Source organism: Nansenia antarctica (genome assembly GCF_963989245.1).
Source record: "Nansenia antarctica genome assembly, chromosome: 1".
Classification (NCBI taxonomy): Eukaryota; Metazoa; Chordata; class Actinopteri; order Argentiniformes; family Microstomatidae; genus Nansenia; species Nansenia antarctica.
In genome coordinates this window covers 60,106,297-60,133,164 of record NC_137674.1, presented here as the reverse complement: position 1 = coordinate 60,133,164, position 26,868 = coordinate 60,106,297, and the positions used below count along the sequence as shown (strand labels likewise).

At 45.6% G+C, this 26,868-nt stretch overlaps 1 protein-coding gene across 1 annotated transcript; it reads right to left on the bottom strand.

The window, feature by feature from the left end:
- Positions 1-1,758: 1,758 nt before the first annotated feature.
- On the bottom strand, positions 1,759-26,656 carry fmn1 (formin 1; the record flags this gene model as incomplete). The annotated part of the gene is made up of 19 exons (XM_080524586.1): positions 1,759-1,803; positions 1,988-2,069; positions 2,265-2,414; positions 2,647-2,698; positions 4,171-4,263; positions 6,808-6,931; positions 7,140-7,199; positions 7,470-7,616; positions 8,080-8,209; positions 8,413-8,501; positions 8,957-9,018; positions 10,190-10,277; positions 10,820-10,961; positions 11,549-12,099; positions 12,277-12,627; positions 12,800-12,861; positions 13,928-14,036; positions 21,136-21,308; positions 24,847-26,656. 19 exons carry the CDS (start codon positions 26,654-26,656, stop codon positions 1,759-1,761), a joined length of 4,320 nt encoding a protein of 1,439 aa, XP_080380712.1.
- Positions 26,657-26,868: the final 212 nt, after the last annotated feature.

Genomic DNA, 26,868 nt, shown 5'->3' with positions numbered 1-26,868 from the left:
ACCATGAAATCATAATATTTGTTTCCATCAATGTAATGCCAATGGGACTGAGAAGGAACTGAAAAAAACAATGTATCAAGAAAGTGCTAAAGGGAGAGGTGACATCACCACCTTTCAAATACAGAAATCACTCAGGAAAAGTCTGTATATTATTATATTAAGAATCCTCCTCAAGTCTAGACAGTGCCCTAGTGGCCAGTGACCACATCTGCAGCTGCAACTTGGCCACATTGGGCGGTGTGCCTCCCCAGGGATCCTGTACATCAGGGGTCGGCAATTAGGTTTGGCCTCGGGCCCAAAAAAATTTGAGCCACTAGATGGCGGGCCCAAACCTAATCAAAGGCTAATTTAAGTAATTGATTGTTAAAAAATGTGACACGTTCTAATGCTTTGACTTTTATTTCGAAAAATGTACACATCGCTAGTCAACTAACACAGCTTGTTTTGTGAGCCTGCTAACAATGTAAAGTAGTGTTGTAGTTAACTAGGTAGCAGTCCAATCCATTTCGCTGCAGTATTTTGGCTTGACTAGCGAGTTTGTGTTGTGATTCTCAACAACGTTGAAACGTAGTTTCACCCTTTTCCATATTTTTGAATAATAAATGTGTGGACTGACGATGTAGCGCAGCCTAACTTATTCTAATAATTATTTAACATAGTTTCATTCTGATAATTATTCCCCCCTCCTCCCAGACAAGGTCACATTATTATTGGATTGGTTGTTTGCGTGTCGGGTGAAGTTAGCTAAACATTTAACCTGCTAGCTAGCAAGAGAAACATCATGTCACTCTCCAAAGGTCTAAAGAGGAAAGTTGACGGTGAAAACAGGACATTTAAAGAGGAATGGACAGCGAACTATACGTTCATCCTACCTGGTTTCATCAATGCAAAGCCGTTGTGAGACTCACATTTTACGTGCTCACAATGTTCCCTTTCTATACATGCGAGTCGTCCTTTTCGTCAATGGATGTGATAAAGACGCACGAGTGGAATCGATTGATGCATAAAAATACAAATAAACTGCCTGCGGATTAAAGTGACGTCAATATCACCAGATATCAAGCAAATAGTGACCGATGGGAGATGGCACTTTTCACATTAAGTGAGTACCAAGCCTGTCGTTATTGTATTTAAGAACCTAATTGTATTTTGTATATTTTGAATGAATGGCTTATGGCTCATTGTATTTATTATCCCTAATAGTGCGTTTGCTCTGTCGTTTCAGGAGCATAGGCCTACCACCACTTTGCGCCGATTTTGTTGTCAATGTTTTTCAGAAAATTAAACAGAATTTGCTTTGTTACTGTTCATATGTGTGTTGCAGTCACATACGTAAACATTACGTTTGAATGATTTACTAAGCTGATGTTATTTTTTTCAAACCACACACTGGTTGGCTATTTCAGCACCACGCCTTGTCCACCTATTTATGATTCACTATGAGGGGTTCAGCGTCAGTGCGCTTCGGTGCCTGATTGTCTGTCCCTGTGTCATTCACTCTCAACATGAATAAAAGTACAATAAGCATTATTCAGGAGGAGGTAGATTCTCTATTCGGACATTATAGGCGCGGTGTGGGACTGTCGGTCCGATATTGTGTAAAAAAAAAAGTTTAAAAAAAAAACGTGCTAATACGTTTGCAGGTTGAGCTGGAATGTTCCCACAGTGTGGGTGCCTGTCTGAGGAAAAGACCCATTCCAGACCCATCTTATAAGATCAGTCCGCTCTGTAATGTCTTCTCTCTACATCCTCTGTCTCTCAGCTAGCAGACATGCTCGCCTCTTTCTGGCGCAATCTCTCCTTCTGTAAAGGCCAGAATAAAAATAAATAAAAGTTACGACGCAAGAAACCATGTTTGGATTGGCATGCAGTCTCTCACACTGTAAACAATGTTTTGTTCAGTATGAATCCAAACACCCATTTTAGCCACGGAATTAGAGATGATGTTGGTATACAATCCTAGATATTCTCTTTGATTGAATCTCACCAGGCTGTTAGGATTGATCTTCCTAGTCTCCACCTTCTTGTCTGCTGTGATCTTCTTCACAGACAGCTGGGCCTCTTTTAGCCTAGAGGAAGGGAGAAGGCACTACTGTAAAGACTTACATGAGGTTGCACAGTACAGTAGATGCACGTTTAGCTCACATTGCGCTTCCGTTTAAGAGCTTAATCTAATGATGTATTGCCTCCACTTCACACTACCTGCTCAACACAGATCAGTGAGTTGTTACTTTTCCACCCCGTGACACATTCTGTCCACATACCTCTCCTGGGATATGTTCTTATTTTCCCTCTTCCATCTGGTCTTGAAGTCAGCGCAGAATTCAAACCACAGCATGAAGAAGTGACCAGTGGCGACCTCCTTCTCTCCGCTCTTGGGCTTCAGTCCAAAGTACAGAACCAGGTCATGGAAGCTGAGGAACGTGGAGGGCCAGGGGGGGACAGATAGGATGAGGTGAACACATGTTGGGAGGAATAATGTTATGAGCCAGAGTGTCTCTCTTATGAAAGTAGAGACTGCTCCAGCATTAGGCTGTACTGTAGATTAGTGGTTGTCTTATGTCTAAACACAAATGTATTAAATGTTAAGTACACTATGAAAGAAAAGCACACCGGATTAAAAGAAAGATAATTGTGTTATTGAACCTTTTTTGTGCAGACATCAATTGTGCATCTGTTTCATCATGGTCCTTTCGTGCTACAAAAGAAATACATACAAATTGGTTCCAACTAGTGTATGGGTATGTATTGTTGAAACAGTGTATGTCAATAGTAGTCACCTTGATTATATTTTCATTTAAATGAAATTAATCCTCTTTCCAAAGTGTACACTGTATAAGGATGAGTGTTCAAAGAGAAAAACGAAGAACCTCTTGTACGATGATGACCATGTCAAATGGAGCCAGACTACCATTTGCCTTCTTAAAAACAGCAATTTCATACACAAAGGGGGCATTCTTGTTGCCACTTTCAAATTGGTTTGTCTTTATCATAAAATAACAGGAACACTACCTGTTTCTTAGTCTTGAGTCTATAATGGCGTATGATTCTATTTCAGTCACAGCCAGGACTTCTAAGAGCAGCACTGAGACAGTGAGTCTCAGTCAGGAGTCAGGAGTCCCAATGCCAAATCTGCCTGATCCCTATCTCTGTGTCTAGCCTCTGAATCTAACCGAGAGCTATCTATCTCCCCCACAGACAGATATCCAAATCAAATCCCCCAAAAAGGGACAGTCACAGATATTCTCCATGGTAACAGGATGTACCCATTCTTATCTGAAAGCTAGAGACAATGGAATCATTATGGCGGGAGCAATGCCAGGAGGGAGAGGGAGAGAGAGAGAGGCAGAGGGAGAAGGAGAGGGAGAGGGAGAGGGAAAGGGAAAGGGAGAGGGAGAGGGAGAGGGAATGAATAGGTATGGAAAACAAGCGCACCAATCAAGTCAATGTTTACCTGAACCAAAGTGGACATGCTAACTTAGCACCTCCTTGTACATGTGACATGTAAGTAGATGGTAACACTTTACGTTAAGTTGTCCTTAATTGTATTGGCCAGAGTCTGCTCGATCCCTCGCAGGCTAACTTCATGTCACATGTTAAAAATGGTCACATATTCCAGTGCATTCCCCTTGTGTAATAATCGATATCACTATACTGTCATTACATCACAGTTACCTAGTAGGTACTATGCAAAGACAATGTTATTACTATTTAGTTACATATATTTAAGGGCAACTCAATGGAAGGCTTAACTCCTGTGATCAATTTATGAGAGTTTGTTGTTAATTTAATAATAATAAATGTAATATATGCCATTTAGGTGACACTTTTATCCACTCACATTGCAGTTCAGTATATATGGTCCCAGTGGGAATCGAACCCACAGCGCAATGCTCTACCAACTGAGCCAGAGAGGACTGCATCTCCGACCAAGTGTTCATCATGAGGAACCCATTTTCTCACAAGGAAAACATTTTCTCTTACATCGCCTTGCAGCAAGTTACCAGAGGCGACACTGAGGCTAATGACACCAGTGGGAAGAACTTTATGAAATAACTCTAAAGGCCTACATCTGTTGAGATGTTCATTGGTTCACTGCCAGAGCTTAGGTAAGCTCTTGACGTACCTTCCTAGCTACTGCATACTACTACTGCACACTTCTGTACTCACCAACTAAGAGGAAGGCTTCCATCTTGTCCTTAAAAGGCTGGAGGTGCTCCTCTGAAGAGTTGGAGCACACATTTTTCACTTCTTTCTCACAGACTAAGAGAGAGGAAAAAACACACAGGTGAATACCGTTTTTTCTCCAGATATGTTAAGAGGCAGTTGGACAGCATCATCAATATTCACAGCAACCCTCAGCTCCACCTGTGCCAGAGTCAACGGTTATCTCTGTGGTTTTCCCTTGATAACTTCTGTTTAGATGCACTTAAGAGGGTGGCAGCAGATCTCTTTCTCTCTCTCTCTCTCTCTCTCTCTCTCTCTCTCTCTCTCTCTCTCTCTCTCTCTCTCTCTCTCTCTTCCTCCCTCCCTCCCTCCATCTCTCCATCCCTGCTTCAATTTCTGCCCGTGGCACCGTGGCGCTGCACTGTTTGTTCCCTCTGGCTCACCGTCCAATCAGCGGATCACAGGAGCCAGTCTGCTAGGCCAGTCATAATACAGCCGGTGCTGGGAGCCACGGCCCCCCGACCCCCACCGCCATGCTCCATCAACATCTCCCAGATAAGATTACAAAGAATACTGTTTTCATTCAGGATTTGTGTAAACTGTGGAAGCGGGTATCTGAATTGTTTTTTGCTCTTTTCACTGAAGAGGGTCATTCAGTCCTACGTAAACGGAGGCACAGGCCTTACTGTTGTACACAGTTGAAAATAAAGTGCATACCTACCGCACTGCAGCCACTGAAGCTATAGTACTGTACTGCACTGTAGAACATTCTGATGTGAGCTCTGGAGGCTCATGTTAGGATATCCCATCCATGATTGCACTGCTCTTCACCTGTGTGACCAATCAGTGCAGTCACAGTACTGTCACAGAGAGACATGGTTTACCTCCTCACAAAGAAACAGCTTTCGTTCTAGAAACCAGGGGTGATTAAATGCACCCACAGCCAATGGAAACTCATTTAGGAACGAATAGCAACTAAGCGACATCTATTTTTTTGCAACCCACACATCGTGACTCACCGTTTCTACCGCAGTTCATATTTCACTCAATTATCAATTTCACTGCATAACCGTTATGGTACACTATAAAAGGCAGACGCCAACAAGAAGCCAGTTGGATTGTGACCAACAATATCACAAGAACGGAGTGTGTGCTTTCGAGCACACAACACTAATCAAACGCAGAGTTGATCATAAGATCAAAACAAACGCACGGTTCAATCCAAGCATACAGGAGGTTCAAACTGGCGAGACAAAAGGATGCCAGCAATGGATGGGGCAAGATGTCACGGTGGTTGGGAAGCACTGTGATAAGACACGTCTGTGTTGAGAGCTAGAGAAAGGCATCTCTAACATACATCTAAGGGCCACACTGAAGCCCAGGTGATACAGCCAAGCAGGGCCAGAATCGTCCATCTCCGCCTCAAACAGATATAACGAGCGATAAGATATGCTGCCCTCAGATTACATAAAAACAGGGGGGGGGATGCGATCGTCGCCCCCCGCTGGCGACAGGGGCACAAAGGCACTACAAAGGAGGCACAATGAGGACAGATCTGATGGGCAGGATTACTTATATTTGAAAGGCGCCAGGGCAGTATCAGAGAGATTCCCTGAAGTCTCCATACACACACACACACACACACGTGCAAGCATGCATACACACACTCAAGCGCTTAAGAGCACAGGCACACATATGCACAAAGACACATACTTACACACGTCCGCACACACAAATGCACACACACACACACACACACACACACACACACGCACTATGAGAAGGAGAAAGCGAGACAATCATTGTCCATAGTGAGACCACAGACTGGGTTGGCTGGCATACTGTATATGGGTGTCATATGGGCACACTTAAAGACAGTAGAGAATGACTGAGGGGGAGAGGAGAGGAAAAGAAGGAGAGGAAAGGGAGGAGAGGAAAGCTTTTGTTCTGAGGCTCAGTGGACTTGGGGTCGGTCAAAGCTGGTCCTTAACGTTAAGTATAAACAGGGTTGTGGCCAATGACAGAAAACAAAAACTTGCTGCTTTGTGAACGGAGCTGAGAAAAACGATGCCAGACTATGCTGAGGTTTGAGCTGTGGGGAATCTGAAGAGCTGCACTAAATACAGTGATAGAGTTACACAGACTGCCAGAGGTTTTCCAAATCCAAACACACAACAAAACAACCTCAGAGTAACCCAATTCCGGTCACTCAGTCACATGCATACTAAAACATGTTACAAGTGGGATTTGTGTTGTGTTTTGTGGGACATCCATTGGTTTATGTGGAACAGAATTTTTCAATCGACCTCTGGTTGTCAGAACTCTGTAACATACTCGACCATATGTCAACCTTGTGTCAACCTTATGTCATGCTAGACTGAAAGGTTATCCTCTGGTCTGGGGGGCGACAGTTGGCTTTCTAGGAAACTGTGGCTGTACAATACCTCAGGTACATGAGCAGTGCTGTGAATAGTTGAGAGTTGTCATGACCATAGACATCATACAGTAGTTGAATAATGATATTGGAAATAAGTACCATATTTTCATGTGTTATCCTCTGGAGTATGCACTTTTTAACTGGACTGTGCAATTCTTTAAACCCCAAAATGAAATACCACCCCCTCCCCCCCTTCCCCTTACCTGTTAGGTCTCGTCTGTGCTGCTTCAGGTCCTTTGTGAGGTCATCAAACTTGACCTGAGCAGCCAGGAAGAGGTCCTGGGATTCAGGAAGAGGGAAGACACTTCTGTCTGTGCCGGCGTGGTTCTGATGGGAACAAAATCGTCAACAACATGTTTAGAGAGAAACACTAAACAAAAGCCTTAGACCAACCTCAGACATGTATTCCAGTATTCTGCAGGGAGGAATGACAAATACAAAGACATCAAAAACACCAGAGACAACAAATAAAGCAATAACCGCAGACTAACTTACTCTGTAGAATACAAAAAAAAAGAAAGATGTTTGACATTACCTCATCCAGGTTGCGCAGATAGTATGATACCACATAGTCCACAAGACTGATACGATTGTCCTTGAATGAAAAGAAAAGACATACAAAAAATGTCTTCTATCAAACCCTCATGCTATCCCCTCAGGGGAGGCTGGTGGAGGTAGAAATCGGAGGACAGGCTCATTGTAATGCATGCAATGTAATGAAGAATGGTATCAAACACCTTTAGATTAGATTAGATTAGATTCATGTTGTGCTTGATACCAGTCCTATTCCGTTCTATGCATTACAACAAGCCCGTCCTCCAATTTCTGCCTCCACCAGCCTCCGCTGTATTCAAGAGGCCCTTACCCTGCTCTTGACGTCCTTCAGCTTGGGCAGGATATCGAGTCCAAAGCCATCAGCCTGTCCCCTGGTCCTGTTGCCTCCGTTCATGTGGTTCCCCAGAGCCAGGACCAGCCCCATCACCTCTCTCACACTGGGCCTCTCCCGCAGGTCCTGGGAAGATGACAATCAAAACTGGTGTGTTGTCATTGAGTATTTGAATGTTTCATGTCATTCATTTAGAGCTTCAGTACTGTACTGTACAGTATATACCAGGGGAGGCTGGTGGAGGTAGAAATTGGAGGATTGGAACGCACAAAATGAGGAATGGTATCAAACACGTGTGGAAAAATAGGCTTGTTAAAGAAATACACCTATTCTAGTATAAATATACCTATTCTAGTATAAATACACCTATTCTAGAATATCTCAACTACATTAGCTTTATATGTCATGTATAGATTATTAATTGTACAGCTGTCTTTCAGGAGTTTCCATCAGGAGTTTCCATACCGTACAATATGTTAGCATGTATTGATGTATTTGAATTCACACTGCTTTGTCCAGCAATTAGCCTCTTTTGGGGTAAATGCAGTGTACATTATGTACCCCAACACAATAGAAGGTTGCCTCCTACCTTGCAGACACAGGAGAGGAGGTCCACCTTGCGCTGGATGGAGGCAATGCCATCGATGAAGACAGACTGGAAGATGATGCAGTGAGCTCTGCCTGGGAAATCTGGGACCTGAGACAACTCGTACAGGAACCTGGTACACACACAGTTACACATCATCATCATCATCATCATCATCATCATCATCTCATCATCATCATCTTCCTCCTCCTCATCAATATCACCTGCATGACAACAACACTCCATACAAGATGCTTTGCTATAGGTCACTCACAAATGTGTAAATTTAAAACTTGAAAACATTGTTTCTTAGGTGATAAGAAAGAGCATTCTCACTGTTCAGGTTTGTCCAGCAGTTTCACTTGGTCCTCGTCTGACATATCATACTGTTTCTTTATCCTCTCCAACTCATCTGGCTGGGCTCTCTGAAGAGGGACACAGGTTATAGACCTCCATGATGAAGACACACACTCAACACACACACACACACACACACACACATACACACACACACACACACACACACACACACACACACACACATACACTCAACACACACATACACACACTCACTCAACACACACATACACACACACTCACTCAACACACACACACACACACACACACACACACACACACATACACACACACACACACACACACACACACACACACACACACACACGCTCAACACACATACACACACCCACACACACGCACACACACACACACACACACACCAACACTACAGTACATACTACGTTTGGAAATTGTAGAAGTGACTTAGGACATAGGACATACGGAGGACATACTGTACCAACTTAAGTGCTACCCGACAATAAAAGGAGTAATACATGTACCCTGGGCCAAGCACACTTACGTTTTCATATAATGCTTCTATTGTCTCCAAGTCCACCACAGAGTTGTCCACAGCCAGCACAGCTAAGGGAGTAAAAGATTTATGATTTATGATTTATGATCATCATAACATGTATGTTTAATTCATAAACCATAGAACATATTATGTATAAGATTGTGTAGTAGTTTACTTTGTCTTGAGGTCATGTAAGGATATTCTTTTAAACTGGCTAGGTGGCGTTCAGTTTGGCAACACTCATTTGCATATAATCACTCAAATCAAGCTTAGCCAACTGGAAATAAGTCTCAACAGAAATCACAAGTGTCTCATGTCTCAAGGAGTTGAAATACAACAGAACTGGATCAATTGATACATTTAAACGCCAACTGACGGTTTTCCTTTCTCATGAGACTGATTTATCTAAAGAGGGATCAAAAGGGACAAAGCCTACATCTAGGACAATCAGTATTTGGCTGGTAATAGCTGTGTGGGGGCCAGACACTGATGGGGAACTGGCATATATATACAGACCCGGTCAAGATGTTATTGGACTATCCTAACCCATCGAACTCTGTTGTTTTTAAAGATTATTTTGCTAGCTTTTACTATTTATTCTAATAACGTTTTCTTTTGTACTATTCCTGGCCTCTGGGCATTGTCTGCGTGACTTTGGTTGGCTCCTCAACAGTATCCGCTTAGAAGGTGGGGGGGGGGGGGTTGACAGGCCCTAGGTCCGCCCCTGCCCCGTTACATATAGATAGATATATATCATCACTGAGACCAGAGGGATGCTGATTGCTTCTCTGTAAAGTACATCACAGCTCAGATGGTAGCTGTCAGATCATCATTGTATGCTTTTTTGCTGTCATAGTCTTCATGTCTTCATGGGGTATTTGGCTTAGTGGATAGTGAGTTGGACTGGTGTTCAGAAGAGAGTTCAAATCCCACCTGGGAACACCACCACTAGTGTGGCTTGAGTAAGCACTTAGCCCTACGTTACTTCAGGGAGACTGTCCCTGTAATCTCTAATTGTAAATCGCTTTGGATAAAAGTGTCTGCTAAATGGTTAATATGTAAAAAAAAAAAGTTCACTCATATAAGTTCACTCATATAATCCTTATACACCATTTTTCAAATACACCAGCCAACACTGAAATACTATTGTGGAGGTGTATTTGGTGACGTGAGACCCTGTGCGAAAGCAAATACAGAATAGAGGGCTCTTATACTAAGGTTAGATGTTGTTCCACCTACCCTGCTGAATGTCCTTCATCTCCAGATGGAGACTTGATATGAGGATGCCCACGGCCTGGGAGCGCTTCCCATCCAGTAACTTAATGATCTAAAAGCACAGAGAAAAACACAGTCACCATGGTGACAACTGTTCCTGACCACTTAAGGGGGTGGTTGACCATTAGCCAGGAACCGTAGATGTCCATTAGTGGAGGATCTATGGCAGTCTAAAGAGGGGGCAGGGCATTGAAGGTTGTATATTGTAGCTTCTTCTGTCTTTCAGTGTATTACTTGTGTTGTCAGAGCTGTAAGAATGCCAGAATTCTGTTGATCTTGGCTGATTGATGACGCAGGGTATTGAGAAAATCACTGCCTGGCTATGTTTTTGTATTATGTTTCAGACTGACTAGGGAGCAAAAGTTTGAATTGTAGTCCAGCAGTCCACTTTCTTTTGCATATTCAGCTCTATTTTGTCCATTTCAAGACGACATGCGGAAACATTTGAGACATCAGGCAATCAAGAATAAATACAGTCTTATTAATTTACACTTTGGACCCTGTGGCTTCAGCCTATTTACAGCCTAATACATCACCTCCCTCTAGTGGACAAAATACACATTGCTACCTTATACTGTTCATCTGGTATATTACCTTCTTGGCTTTTGCCTTTTTCTCATAGGCCTCTGAAAGTGGCTTTCTCTTGGTCTGCAGAGTGGTCTTGGAGAACAGGTCTTCAAACTCACTGGTGTTGATGATGTCTGGCTCCTCAATAGAGTTCCACACTGTGTCATTACTGAGAGAAATAGAGGGGGAGAGAGAGAGAGAGAGAGAGAGAGAGAGAGAGAGAGAGAGAGAGAGAGAGAGAGAGAGAGAGAGAGAGAGAGAGAGAGGAGTGAGATGCAATGCATAACAGGATTTGAGAATCATCTCTGATTACTAACTCTATTCCTCTAACAGATGACTTCAAGGATAAAGAAACATCCCAGACACTGTTGTTCTTATTGAGTAACAGCAAGAAAGAGAGCCACACACATATGAGAATATGGCTGAATATGGCAGTCCTGAGTGGAAGAACATAGTATCCGTTTACAGTCTGACAGTAGGGGAGGTAATGGGACTGAACACCACAGAAATCAGTCTGTCTCCAGTAGGGTGGGCTTGGACTCGCTACACTACCGACTAGAACCACCCAAGACGTTTAATAAGAGATGGACTGAGTTACAAGGCTCTTGTTACATACAAGGCTCTTAGACTCCTGTAAAGAATATCAAATAAAAATATACGGAGTAAGAGAGGTCACTCTCTGTGTTTCAGATGTAGGCCCACGCTGCAGACTCCAGCTACTTAGGTTAGGATGTTGTCCCTAAGTTGAGAACCTACTTGTTGTCCTGGATTTGAATTCTGGTCCAATAGAGTGGTTTCATGGGACAGGCTGGTTCCACTGCTGGCTTCCTGGGGGCCTTATCCACCGCAGTACTGAAGGTAAGACTCCCTACTGGAGGTGGAGGGGGTGGGGGGCCGCAGCCAGGCATGGGTGGAGGGGGAGGAGGTGGAGGGCCACATCCTGGTGGAGGGGGAGGAGGTGGAGGGCCACATCCTGGTGGAGGGGGAGGAGGTGGGGGGCCGCACCCTGGTGGAGGGGGAGGGGGTGGGGGGCCGCACCCTGAGGGAGGGGGAGGGGGTGGGGGGCCGCACCCTGGTGGAGGGGGAGGGGGTGGGGGGCCGCACCCTGGTGGAGGGGGAGGGGGTGGGGGGCCGCACCCTGGTGGAGGGGGAGGGGGTGGGGGTCTGCAGCCTGGCATAGGTGGAGGGGGTGGGGGTAGAGGGCCGCAGCCTGGCATGGTTGCAGGGAGTGGGGGTGTAGGGCTGTAGCCTGGCATGGGTGGAGGTGGGGGTGGAAGGCCGCAGCCTGGCATGGGTACATCTAGTACCTGTGTCAGGTTTGGGATGGGAGGAAAAGATCGAGGAGGAAGAGGAGAAGGAGGGGATGTTTGTGGTGGCAAAAGGGCTTGGGGAGGGGGAGGTGATTCTGATAGTGGCAATGGTGGAGCAGGAAGAGGTGGAACAGGTGGAGAGAGAGACAGGGAGGAAGAGGAAGGAGAGGTAGCTTTCCCCATGGCGTCCTCTCTCTGTCCTGCCAGGTTAAGGCTGATAGAGGCCAGGTCCAGCCTCTTAGGCAGGCTGTGTGGGGGTTGGGGGCTTAGACAGGCTCTCCCTGCCCCATCCTCATCCTCAGGGGCTCTGAGGAAGGTCTCACGGTCCGTCTGGACGCATACAGTGCGGAAGACTCGGGGCGAGAGGTCGTCTTCCGTGGATACGGCCACATCTCGGAGTTCCCCGCGCCGGTTGGTCCCACCCAGGGACAGTTGTGCCCGTAGCTGGGCGAGGGTGCCCTCCAGGTGGGATACAGACTCCTCATTCTCCTTTCTCAGCCTGGAGAGCTGGCGCCCAAAGTCCTCCTGTAAAACATTAAACTGAATCTGAGTCTTTGAATCTGACTGAGTCTTTGAAATGTTTCTGTGTAATCGTGTTTGTCTACTGTGGGAGGCCAGCGCCAGTAAAGATTGTGAGAGTTGTGTGACTGTCATGTCATATGTTTTTATATTCTGAACATGAATGTACTTCACACACCTCTAACATTTCCACTTCCTCTTTGCATTCTCTTTTCAGCTGCAGGAGGGCGGCCTGGTGTTCTGGGGACATGGGGACAGGGACATTTTGGCTTGTCATAGGAAACGCCAACATGAAAGGGTCTTTCTACTGCCACATAAAGTGTCTTCAGTGATGTCGAGTACAGATGTATAAACCAAGTGCTATACACTGCTGTACCAGAGGGTGGCAGTAGGCACTATATCATTCTCTTTAGCCTATGCCATGGTTCTGTATATGTGCATCTTATCAGTCACATTTCTTGTTAATACTCATAATTAAAACATTTATAGATTTAATCTTGCATTGGGTGTTTATCGGGTAGGAGAGGCAGCTAGTGTTTAGGTGTGTGCACAAGGAGTGTACTCTGTCACAGATACAGACACAGGAACACACACACACACACACACACACACACACACACCCACAAACCCACAAACCCACACCCACACCCACACCCACACCCACACCCACACCCACACCCACACCCACCCACCCACACACACACACACACACACACACACACACACACACACACACACACACACACACACACACACACACACTATCTCCTCTGGCCTGCTGTTTAACTCTGGGATGAAATTACATTGCAATATGTGTCAATAACTAAGAACCCCCTGTTCTGAATAGACAAACATTTAATAGACCTGTTTTTGCAACTACTGTGCCACACTACACACAGTCCTGTCCCTGAACACACACCCCATGTGACATTAATCATCCAAACTAAAGGATGGACAGCCAAGCAGCTGCTGTGTGGACACACACAGGGTGGAGTATTTACCTTTGCATTAGGGCATGTAATTGTACATTTACCACAAGATACCAGAGAGCAAACATGGACTTTCTCTCTAATGTTCTGTGTCTCTAGCAGCTGGAACATGGTGCTGATGGCAATATCGATATTATGGGTTTTAGTCCCACATAGATCACACACTGTAGGCCTACATGTATACTGTACGAAATATTGTTTGTATTCATTGTAAGTTGCTTTGCATGAAAGTGTCTCCTAAATGACCATATTATTGTATTATTTTTGTCTGCTAAATGGCAATACAGTATATTTGTTTTTCTTGGGAACTCTCTTACCTGCCTCTGTGTACTTCAGTCCCACCTTCTCCTCTTTGGTTGGGGGCCAGATGGCCTGAAGACGTCCAGGGGTTCGGTCCTCACCCTCCCCTGGAGTAGAGGCCTCTGACTGTGGAGGAGAGGTATAGAGACACATTATTACTTGGAGACACAACATGATCAGATTTTGAATCCTGCACAGAGAGAAACACCACTGTAACATAAGAAGGAGGATGGGAATCCAGGTTCAACCATAGGAAGGTATACTACATGTATTTCTCCACTGCAGTGTAATGTAACCATAGACAGAGCTATACAGAGCTGGAGCATACAATGCTGTTTTTCTTTTCCGATTAACATTGCTTGAATTTTTTTGGGTACACTAATAAAAGCAAAGAATACACACTGTAAGTCCACTGTAATAAACAAGTCAACAAAACAACAATGCATACTTTTGAGTCAGTGATGCTTTTCATCTCAGGGCTTTTGGAGGGGGTCCTCTCAAAAATGGCCCGGGGTCCCTCTTTGTCAGTCCTAAACTTCCTATTCACCACTTCACCACCTCTAGTCTCCCTCCTCAGGGGTTTGGGGGTGAAGAAAGCCTTGAAGGCATCGAGAGCCAACTCTGCGCTGGAGGCAGGAGATTTGGGAGGCTCTGATGTTCCTGGAGGTTCTATCACAGAGGGGACAGTGGGCTCCTCTATTTCCTGCTCTGTCTTCTCCTTCTCTTCCATTTCGTCTCCTCCCTCCTCCTCTTCTTTATTTTCCTCTCTCTCCTTTTCATCCTCAGACTCCTGAAGGACTCCTTCAAGCTCCCCCGTAGGCTCTGACTCACTCTTCTCCTCTGCTTTAACGTCGTCCATTTTCAGAAACTGGGAAAGCTGGTCCAGGAAGCTGCTCTGCCTTTTCAGAGGCATGTGCTCATGGAAAAGTCCCTTCCTCACTGGCTTTCCTATACCCAGGGACGAGGGTTTGATTTGGGCCACTGTGTCTTGTTCTACCCCGGTCACCCCCTTTTTCAGCACCCTCAGGCCACTGAAGAGGGCCGGCAGCTGGATGGGTTTGTCCCGTGGGGAGCCTGGGGAGAAGGAGGTCCTGGTGGGGGTAGACCCAGGTGGAGGGCTGCTGGCTGGGGCAGGGCCTGAGGATGGTGCCTTGTCCTGGGGGCTGTTGGGCTGTGAGTTCTGGGCAGTAGGCTTTGCCTCAGTGGGAGAAGCTACACGGCTAACTGAGGCCGTCCCTGGAAAAGCTTGGTGTGAGTTTACGACTGTTGGCAGCTCCTCTAGAACAGGGTATGTCAGTGTTTCCACAGCATGTGTGTCTGAGCAGCCAACCTCAGAGGATGCAACAGCAGTAGTAGAGGAACAAGAAGACCGCATCATGCCCAGCCCAGTGGTGGTTTCTCCAGCTTCCACCACACCAGTGGGGTGGTCTGAGTCTGGGTACGGATACGGATACGTCCTCGTCACCTCGTTTACACTACTAGACCCAGACTCACTCTGTCCTGTAATCTCAGAGACTAAAGAGAGAGTATCAGCTGAGGTATGCTCCTCAAAGGCAGGATTGATCCTGGTTAGGGTTATGACCAGTGTTCTGGCGTTGGAAGGTCCACTAGTGCCAAATTTTCCAGCTTGTACTGTTGAAGAGTGGGAAGGATCCGTGACCACATCTTCAAAATGAATATCTGATGATGGTGGTGTGTCCTGGGTAGAAGTGTCTGTATTGCTGTCACCACGTGGGTCTGTGAGCTTATTGTGGGGGTTGTCTGTGGACCCTTGTCCACTGCGCATGTCTGTTGCCTCAGACTCATCTGTACTGCGACAGTCAGTGGACATGTCCAGATTGGAGCTCTCTGTAGCATCATGTGTATCAATTGGTTCCTCCACCACCATACTGCAGTCCTCTGATGACGCCTTCTGTCTGTGCTTGTCTAAGGACACAGACATATTTTGTTCAGGAGTGTCTGCTGACTCACCGTAACGATGTGAGTGAGACATTCTCTCCGCAATGTTGTCCTTCTCCTCTAAGTCTGCGTCACTTCCTTGTTCCCTTAGAGTCCCATGGGCCAGATCTCCACTCACGCTTTCATGTTCCTGATGACCACCTGTCAATGGTGACATGACATCTTCAGACGTCACCTCTCTGTAGCCCTCTGGCTCACATATCTCCTCTAGTAGTATAGTAGGGGCTTCTCCGTTTTCTTGCAGTACACCAACTGTGCTTAAATCCCCATGTCTTCTCAGATTTCCATTGACTTCAGCTTCTCCATGACTATTGCCAACATTCCCAGATGGGTCTGGGTCTTCCCCTGAGAGGGTCCGGAAGAACTTCAGGATAGCTGTCTCCTCTACCGGCTCAGAGTCGGAATTGTCAGGCCGATTTAAGATGGTGCTGAACTTGTCCAGGAGCGAGTTGGAGGGAAACTTCCTACTGTTCACTTTGTTCATGTTTAAATATGTTTTAATGCACTTTTACATCCTCCTGTGCTATACATAGGCTTTCTTACAGTAGTTACAGTAAATCAAAAGTGTTGCCAAAAATCTGAATCCAAGCAATAATGTGTTAATGTAACTCACTCAACGTGTGCATTCAGAACTTCAAACAATAGGTCCATCTTTCCTATATATCCAGCTAAAGTTGAAACAATTATAACTGTTGCGGTACCATTTCAATGATAACCAAAAGGGACCATATTCAACAACAACAACACAAATTATATCAAAACAGATTAGAAAAAAACTGTTAGATTCTTTCTTCTGTCCTTCCAAAGTTTCCAAGAGGATCACCAAAATGCCTTGAGGGGGAAAAAATGTGTATGGAAAAACTGTGCTTAGTCATTCAGTGACCAGCAAAAGCATGGAATCCAAAGAGTAATGGAAAAAAAGTGAACGCTTCCCATTCCTTCACTGCTGGTGCGAGTCATAGAAGAGAAACTGCGGTTTCATCTCCTTTCTCCCATTTTCAGTCTCTTCTCGTTCTACATGCTAGGGTATTCATACAGGGTTCCACTGCAGCTGGTCTCCTCTGTTCCTCTGACTCCACTTATCCAGCTTTTCCTTTCTCTCTCCTCCCTCTCTAAAGCCAATCTTCCTCTGGCGTGTCAGCCACCGTATCAGACAACGCCCTAGGAGTTCCTTGAGCAGCAGATGGAAGGGTAGCCAGCCAGACCACTACCGCAGCACACCACACCCAGACTGGAGAGCCAAAAGGACTAGTATAGTAGGAGTAGACTAGGAGTATTAGACTTGCTAGTACTGTCACTAGAAACTGTCAAAGTACTTCTGTGTTTCAGTATATTGAACTGGACCTACTGTAGCAGGCTGTACTCCACTATGCGCAACAACTCTACACTAATCTGCTTTGCTCAGCGAGTCTACCCCCACCTGCATTATTTACTTACTCCCTAAATCTTATTTACTCACGGTGACAAATTTACAGTACTCCGAGTCTGAATATATACGGGTTGTTTATAGGTTCATTAACAGTTAATAGGAGTTGTAAACTGGGAGAGTTCAACAGTAATTGACAAATATTTATAGCCAATCAATTATAAAGATATAACAAAAGCCCACTGTATTTTCTAGTTACTTTTAATTGGCATAATTATCATCAGAACAGTTCACACACCCTTGTGTACATTTAACTTCACATTTAGCGTCACAAAGGGTATTTGCAGAAGAGTGAAGGCAAAATTCATATAGTACCATTGAATGTAAAACCATTTACAGCATTTAAATAACATTGAGGTTTAGGGAGGAGGGATTGGGTGGGGGAAGGATTGGGTGACACGGCTTAATCTATATTAGTGTAGCCTACTTTCCTGTTTCCTTACCATGGTTACAAGGGTTGGCTATTGTAGCTTTCACACACTATTTATGTAAGAGAAGGGAAACAAGTGAATCCTATGAAGTAGCATTAGGACAGAATTAGGGAGCATAACACTTTCATTTGATATTAAGACCATTGGTTCAAATCTAACATTCATTCAATGCTCCACTGACTAGGCATACACAAAATGGTTAAGCTTTAGAAAGAGTGAACAACAAGTAATAGTCTGTGAACTAATCAATAGTGCAGTCTAAGCTAGTATTTCCTATGCATTTGTCATTTCCCATCCTCTTGGAAGGTGAGGGGGGTGGATGGTAACTCAAAATAGGAACATCTACGGTTCCCCATAAAGGTCAATTCATTTGAAAGCATTAATTATTGTTGCTTAAATGCAAAACCCATTTGAAGCCCACAAAACAAGTTTTCTATGATGCTGTTTAACAGTTATAAGGCCTACCATGACAACCCTACCATGACAACGGATTCCAAACTAATTTAAATTCAGTGTAGTGCAGTATTCGAGAGACGACATTGAGAGACTTCGGGAGGCCATTAAGAGTAAGGAGGCCATGGAGAAAGTGAAGGAGGAGATGGAAGGAGTGGAGGCGGCCCTCTTTGAAGGAATGAAGCAGCTTAACAGAGACAACAAGGTGTTGATGAGGGAGCAACAGCAGGTTAAAATAAAGGTAGACTGGTTGAAAGAGAAGACAGATGCCTTCTTGGAGGACAGGGAGGAGTTGAGGACAAAGGCGGAGGCAGAGGAGGTTGGAGAGAGAAAGGGAGGTGATGGAAAGAGAGAGACAGGAAACCGAACAACAGCATTTGAAGAACAAGAGAGAGGAGGAACTTGTGAGGAGGGACAATGAGGAGATGGCTAAGAAGGGAGAGAGGCTGGAGAGAGAGTGGGCCAATCTAAAGAGAGCTGGACAGGAGCACATGCTCAAAACATGGAGCAAGAGTGATGCCTTGATTAATCAGGAAAGAATGCTGGAAATAAAGCTGAAAAAGATACACGCGAGGGAGAGCAGTATGAATAGGGTTAGGGAAAGAGAGAAGAGAATTGAAGAAGGAGAAAAAAACAGAGGGAGGAGGAGAGGGAAGCCCTGAGAAAAGAGAGGCAATGGATGGTGAGTGAAAAAGAATGAATAGAAACTGTATAATATACAGTCTATAGTCTGATATCTGTTGCTGTGTTAAGGTTAGGAGAAAAATGTGTATACCTTAACCTAACTTGTCAAACTAACTTGTTTTCTCTGATTTGTGGACCTAGTTTAACCCTCTACTCTGACTTTGCATTCTACCTCCTCTTTTTTTACCAATGACCCCTAACCCCCTTATGTCCTGTTTTGACTTTGTTGCAGATGAAGATGGGCTATAACGGTAACCCACTCATCTTCTCACTAAGGGGAACCCCCCTTGCAGCCTGGGCTCAGAATGCCAGCCTTTACTCAGACAAATCCCATGCAGGCTCAAGTACGGTAATACATCCCCATACACTATATGTGTGTGTGTGTGTGTGTGTGTGTGTGTGTGTGTGTGTGTGTGTGTGTGTGTCTGACCTGATTGGTTATGGAACTGGAAAAGAGAGACATGGAAAGGTATGGTATGGAAGATAAACTTCATCTTGATAATAAACGTAATGCTTTCACCATTTCATCAGTGACTACTTTGAAATGCTCTGAAATCTACACTCCATCTGTCTTTGTGAATAGCTCTATACATGTATCTTTATCAATCTTTTATATCTGAAGGGATAATTCACTCAATGGTCATTGTTAAAATGCAGTTGTTATACAGTGCCCAACATCTGTTTTGTATAGCCAAAACCATAGGCTTGCCAAAATCAACAGTTTGGATCAGTTTGGATCATCAGAAAAAAAAGCACTGGTGAGCTCAGCAATCCCAAACAAACTGGTAGGCCAAGGCAGACTTCTACTGTGAATGACCGAAGAATGCTCATCATAATTAAGAAAAAACAACAGCTACAACCAGGATCAGGAACACTCTCCAGGAGGTAGGTGTGAATGTGTCAAAGACTACCATCCGCAGAATATGTCACCAGCTGAACTACAGACATGCAACTACAGACAGAAACTTTATTTTAAACCATTATTTTAAATCCAAAACATGCATTTCATTTCCTGATAATATTTTACAGATAGATCTAAAAAGAAACAACTGGAGATGGCTGCAGGTCAGGCCATCACCAGAGAATACACCTAGCATCTGGTGGAGTCAATGGGTTGCAGATTTAACACGGTTATTGCATGCAAATGACTGTCGACCAAATACTAAACACAAGTACTTTATTTGGACATAAAATATTTGATTCTTTCCAATACCTTTGGAGCCCTGAAATAGGGGCAGTATGTCCAAAACATTTAGCACTTTGTAAATGGTGAAGCCAATCTGAATTAAATCTGATAACATCTACTTTAACCTCATAGTAACTGTCTGGCCTCAAATCCAAACAGTTAGGAGCGCAGAGCCAAAAGAAGCCAAAAATCCTCCTCCCTCCAACACCCATGGAGAGCACGGTATAACCACAGTGACAACCACAGTCATTTCAATGAAGGCCTCCTGACTCTCAAACTCAAGCCCAACCCTGATAGCTTGAAGTGAGACTTCAGTAGACATGTCTTGGTGAGGATTAAAAGGCTCTTAAATCCATTAAAGTGTTAAGTGGGAGGAAGAGGTTTAGGGTTAAGAGAGTATGTCAGTGTGTCAAAGGGTGTGTAGCGGTTCCCACAAGTATGTCACAGACTTTAAGGGTCTATGAGAAATGTCATGACATATCTCTGTGGAGCAGCAATGCAAGCATTTCTAAACCAGTTGGTGAGGCCCTTCATTATCATCATAGGTTGACCAGTATCATCGGCGGTAAGGCAAAACGAATCTGCTTGGGTAGTATAACTTCCAATGTTCAGAACATATCAACAGTCAATTGAATCAATTCAGACCACACCAAAAACAAGCCACTGTAATGTATGACATGGTATAATCAGCTATAGTGTTATCAATCAAATAATGTAATATTGTTCATACTATAACACTAGTCAAACTATACACTGTAGCTCACAAACAGTGCAGGATCAATGTGCTTTCATCTAGCTATAGCTCTTTAACTGTTACTAGATGGTAAGGGGGAGGTAAGGGTATGTATGAAGGGCACTGCACATCAACAACACAGACTCTCAGTTGAAACGCCAGGTGAGAAGGCAGACAGCTGGCGGACTGTGCAAATCCACTCACTGCACACACACACACACACACACACACACACACACACACACACGCAAATATGTTTATGTGATCATGTAACATAAATGTACAGTATATCCATCTGTGCTGTACTGTTTTTCTTCTTGTTGAAAATCACCCCCAAAAATGCATTTACTCACAGCCATCTCAGGGGAGAAGGGTGTGTCACTGGTGATGTCCTCATCCTCCGGGGGGGTGATGCGGAGGAAGTCGACATGTTTGGGGCGAGAAGGGCGAGACAGAGACCTGCAGAGGGACAGGGACTCCTCCACCTCTCTCTGCCAGATCTTCTCCTGCCTCAGGATCTCCTCATCTGCACACACACACACACACACACACACACACACACACACACACACACACACACACACACACACATGCACATGCACATACACAGCCATGCACATGCACACACACAGCCATGCGGCACACACACACACACACACACACACACACACACACACACACCCATACACACACATGCATATACACGCACATGCACACACACAGCCACGCGGCGCACACACACACACACACACACACACACTCACACACACACACACACACACACACACACACACACACACACACACACACACACACACACACACACACACACAGGAGGACATAACACCTTTAGCACCTGTGGAGAATGTTCATTCAAACTCAGATTAAGAACACTTTTTATTGTTTACCTAGCATGTCAGATCATTTTGGTACTTTAGCCATGGCTAAATAGTGTGGCTTAGAAACCAACCTACTTGATTGACCCTTTCCTTAGCTATTTGGTTGCATCATAAATCAGGTTTAGAAATACAGTATATAGGAAATGACTATGACTGCTAAATCATGAGCTGTAGAAGTAAGAGTTTATGAATTAGACCTATATTTAGCAACTCCAGAAAAGACAATCTGTGTAAGCAATTACTGTGTTGCCAAGGATAACATTAATTCACTAGATCTAATAAAACACTATTCTAGCTGTTTTACCAAAGCTTCTTTACAGAAGTTAATGCCAGTAGTTTAGTTAGTTAGTTAATTGCCAACTCACTGCCTCCTATGACAACAGCACTGGGGCTAAAGGATTAGGTTATGCTACAGTGCCACCTTCGGGATATGAAGAGGAATTTCAGCCATCAAGGCATCAGGGGCAGTGCAAGTGAAAGAACGCCCTTTCCACAAAGGACAACACTAAAATATTTTACTTTTTAAATACTGATTTCACTATGTTATCAAGTACACCAGATCAATAAATTGCAATGGTGTCAGCTTCAACAATACAACCATAGGCTACACCAATTGATGTAGTAAATAACCCTGAATTGACCCGGTGTTTGTCAAACTGAAGTGCGATGGGATTAGTGTGTGTGTTTGTGTGTATGTATGTGTGTGTGTGTGTGTGTGTGTGTGTGTGTGTGTGTGTGTGTGTGTGTGTACGTGCGTGAGTGTGTGTGTGTGTGTGTGTGTGTGTGTGTGTGTGTGTGTGTGTGTGTGTGTGTGTGTGTGTGTGTCAGGGCTCAACTGATGAGGCCTCAGTTCATTAGTGTGTCTGTCTGGTTGGGTGAGATGATGGATGGCTGGCTGGCAGGGCCGGAGAAGGACCTCAGATGACATCTGATGATTCACAGCCAGCTGTCATCATTAATCACCTGACAGATCAGATTAGAAAATAAAATTGTCATTATCCCACACACCTTCCAGACTGGAAACTGATGCCTTAGAGCCAGACAGAATCTGATGGGAGAAGTTTTCAGTGATTCAGTAAATGTACTGTATGTATTAATCTTCAGTAGCATCTTATGGTTTGATTTGATTCCATGGCTGTGTTTGATTTCAAGTGATTCATATGCCATGTGTACCAAATTCACACACTGCTATCTCGTAGCATAAGCTGTGATGTATTGGTTTGTCCTTCACCAATGTGAATGGAATGGAACAGAGATCAGGCTGATACATCAGCAGATGACATGACAGTGTTCCATCTTATGGAAATTAGAAGCATTGACCGACAATGTCCTCAATTCAACCACATTCAACGGGACAGGGTATTGGAATAAAATATTTCACACACACACAGACAGACACACACACACACACACACGCACACACACACACACACACACACACACACATTCTAATCACCTTCATAAAGGTTTATTGCGAAGCTCTGGAGCGTTAATCCCATTTGGACTGTCAGGCCTACAGAGAGAGAGAGAGAGAGAGAGATGCTACTGACTGTAGGGCCCTAACAACTGTTGCTGCTAAGGATCTATGAGACTTTCGTCCTTACACACAAGAGTCGCATTGACCAATAATAGTGACCTGCTTGCTATTTCAACAAGAGTCAGTTCGCTCATTGACATAGCAAATAGGCCTCTGTGCCAACTGAATGAAGGATATGGTCATTGAAGTGTGTTGTGCAATTGAGAAACTCCCCTAGTTAGAAATGTATTGTTACATGGGTGGTTGCCAATACAGCAAACATCACAATTGCACCTGTCACATTTGATAACGATGCACCACCTCACCCATTTAGAACCCTGCAGATTAAGTAAAGATTACACTATACTCTTCCCCTTGATACATTTTGTGCGTTTCTTTCACACACACACACACACACACACACACACACACACGCACACACACACACACACACACACACACACACACACACACACACACACACACACACACACACACACACACACATATGTTTTAATCCTGTTCTATGGTCATGAACTCTGGCCTTTGCCAGGTCAATGCACATCCCACCTCCTGCTTCCCAAGGAGCTGTGTCAGGTGCCCACACAATCCCCCTCGGCTGAGCACACACACACACACACACACACACACACACACACACACACACACACACACACACACACACATACACACATACACATATACACACACCCACACACACACACACACACACACACACACACACACACACACACACACACACACACACACAGCCTGGAATCTGGGAGAGAGGATGTGTGGTAGTCTGGGAATGATGGCCCCATGCTGGCTGACCACGGTTAACTATCTCAGAGAAAATGTGATGGCATGATCAGAGGCCCATGGTGTGTGTGTGTGTGTGTGTGTGTGTGTGTGTGTGTGTGTGTCTCAGCGCCACGTTGAGGGGTTTTGACCCCAGGAGTCACCTGACTCCATGGAGAATGTAGGAGTGTATGAGGCAGACACAGCAGGCTAGGATCTAAGAGACAGACCTATAATCAATGACTACAACTGACTGTCAGGTTTCAGTTAGACTAGCCTAGTACATCACAACAACTATCACACAATTTCACTTTTCCACTCCTGTTCACCCCGCTGGACAACAGGGAAATGTCCACAGTCTATGTCTAAGGATTAGTCTACTCCTGCAGCGAACATCCTCAACGATGACTACATAGAATGTCTTATGTAAGGCATTGATTTGCATCGTGCTTAATCCGTTCAACAGAGCAAGCTTTTTTTCCAACCCAGTCTGCTTATAACTTGCCCTTATCGTTCGGACATTGAGAGAAAATATCAGCAAAACTCATAACCCTAAGAAAATACTCAATAATAGCAACAATCCTACTGTGACTGCTATTCAAATGGACTTATATAGCGCCTTTATCCAAAGCGCTTTACAACGGCCTCTCATTCACGGGAGGCAAGCTACCATGCAAGGTGCCGGCCCGCTCACTGGGAGCAATTTGCACACACACACACACACACACACACGGGGGGGGGGGGGGTAATACAGTACAGTACAGTGCTATTCCCTAATCCTAACTCTAACCTTTGAAAATAAATAGTTATAATGGTAAATTAAATGAGAAAATAACAAATTAACCTACCTGTGGAGAGCATGGAGGACAGACTTGACCCAGTCCAGCTGGAACTACTGTGGGTCCAGGACGGGTTCTGTTCATTCAGTTTTAGGTCCAGCCATGCCACCCTCTTCCTGGTTCCCTTCTTTTCAGCTGCTTCACTTGTGACCAACGTGTCACCTCCTCCCCCTCCTTCACTCTGCACAGATAGACAACCTGGTGTTGAGTTCTTCCTCCCTCTCTGACCCCCTTTCCCCACGTCCTCAGGCTGCACTGACAGGGAGCGAGGCAGGGCAGAGTGACTGGGCTGAGGGCTGGAGAGCTGGGAGGACAGGGGGGAGAGGAGGATAGGAGACATGTTGTCAAAGCTGTTGGAGGTCCTTATTGAGGCGTCCAGGATGGTAGCGAGAGAGGGCTCAGCAGGGTGATTGAGGGGCTCCCATGTTGATTTACAGGTGCTCTCCTCCAAGTTGAACTCCCAGGATGTTTCTGTGCTCTCCCTAAACTCTCCCCCACAACTCACAGCCTCCCAGTCCTCGTCCTCTCCCAGACCTTCCATCCTCAGGGCTCTGTGTAGGCTCTGGCTCAGGGCTTCACCCAGGGCACGGAGCTCCTCCTTTGGGAGAGGATCCTCCTGACTGGGGTCCCAACCGTGGAGCTGGGGCTGGGGCTGGAGTTGGGGCTGAGGCTCGGACTGAGGCTGGGGCTGTGTAGAGGACTGGGGCTGGAGTTGAAACTGAGGCTGGGGCTGTATAGACAACTGTTGCTGGAGTTGAGGCTGAGCCTCAGACTGAGACAGGGGCTGTATAGACGACTGGGGCTGGAGTTGAGGCTGGGAAAAGAATTGCAGTTGGGGTTGAGGCTGGAGCTCGAGAGAGAGTTGGGGCTGGTGCTGGATCTGGAGAGAAGACTGGGTAGAAGGCTGGGGATAGGCCTCAGGAGTCTCTGCAATCAACTCTTCACACACACATCCATCCGGTGTGGAGGTAAACAGGTGGTCTCCTCTCCCCTCTCGGATCCAGTCTGCACTGGTCAGACTGACCCTCCGTATGATCCCTTCCACCTCCTGGATCTTCCCCATCACTCTCCAGGCTGCATCCATCCTCTCTATCTCCTCACACAGCCTCTGAGCCGACCTCTCCTGCACCCTCTCCACCCTCCACTCTTCACCCACTCTGCCTCCCTCCTGACCTGGGCTAAGGCTGTGCGACCTCCTCCCCTCTGAGGACTGTTTGGTGCTGTCCTGGTGAGGCTCCCCTTCTTCCCCTTCCCCTTGTGGGCTAGAGGGGGACGGGTGTGTCAGACACAGCTCGTTGTCATACTCTGAGAGCTCTGTGTCTGAGTCAAAGTGAAGACTAGACTCTTCTTTCATAGCCAGAACGTCCCTTGGAGAACGAGCATGCTCCCCTGGGTGAGGAACCCTACTATGAGATCCTACGGTAGTGATGGAGGGTCCAGTCACAGTGCATGGCCTCTTGGTCGCCCAAGTCGTGGTTAAAATCCTGGGGCTCTTCTCCCTCTCTCCTCCCACGACTGTGGCCCTCATGGTGGTGGAGATTGAGATGCTCTCAGCAGCGGAGGCTGGTCTCGGCTCCACTGCTCCCCACTGCAGGGTCTCCTCAACTGGGGGTGTGCTCATTATCCACAGCCTCTTCAGCCGACGTCCCCTGGGGAGTGTACGCGGGGACCCTGGTGGCAGGGTGAGAGTGTGCTGGAGACTGCTGGTGCAGCTCAGCCCCTCCACACTCCTCCTCCTGGGGGTCTGATGATCTGGTGGTGATCCACCCTGGTTCTCAGCAGAGCCGAGGGGCCTCAGCTTCACTCCCTGGTTCCCCATTCCCACCCAAGCCTTGCACTCCAAGCAGAGAGGTAAGAGGTTAGCGAGCAGCCAGTTGAGTTCAGATGAACCATCGGCCTCAGAAACCTTGTTAAAGCAATGTTTTTTGAACTCATGTCTGCCTGAACCCCTCTGCAGTCTCAGCCAGCTCCTCCTCCATTGGGTCTGGGGGTTTTATTGGTTGGGGTTTGAGAGAGGCAGGGGCTATATAT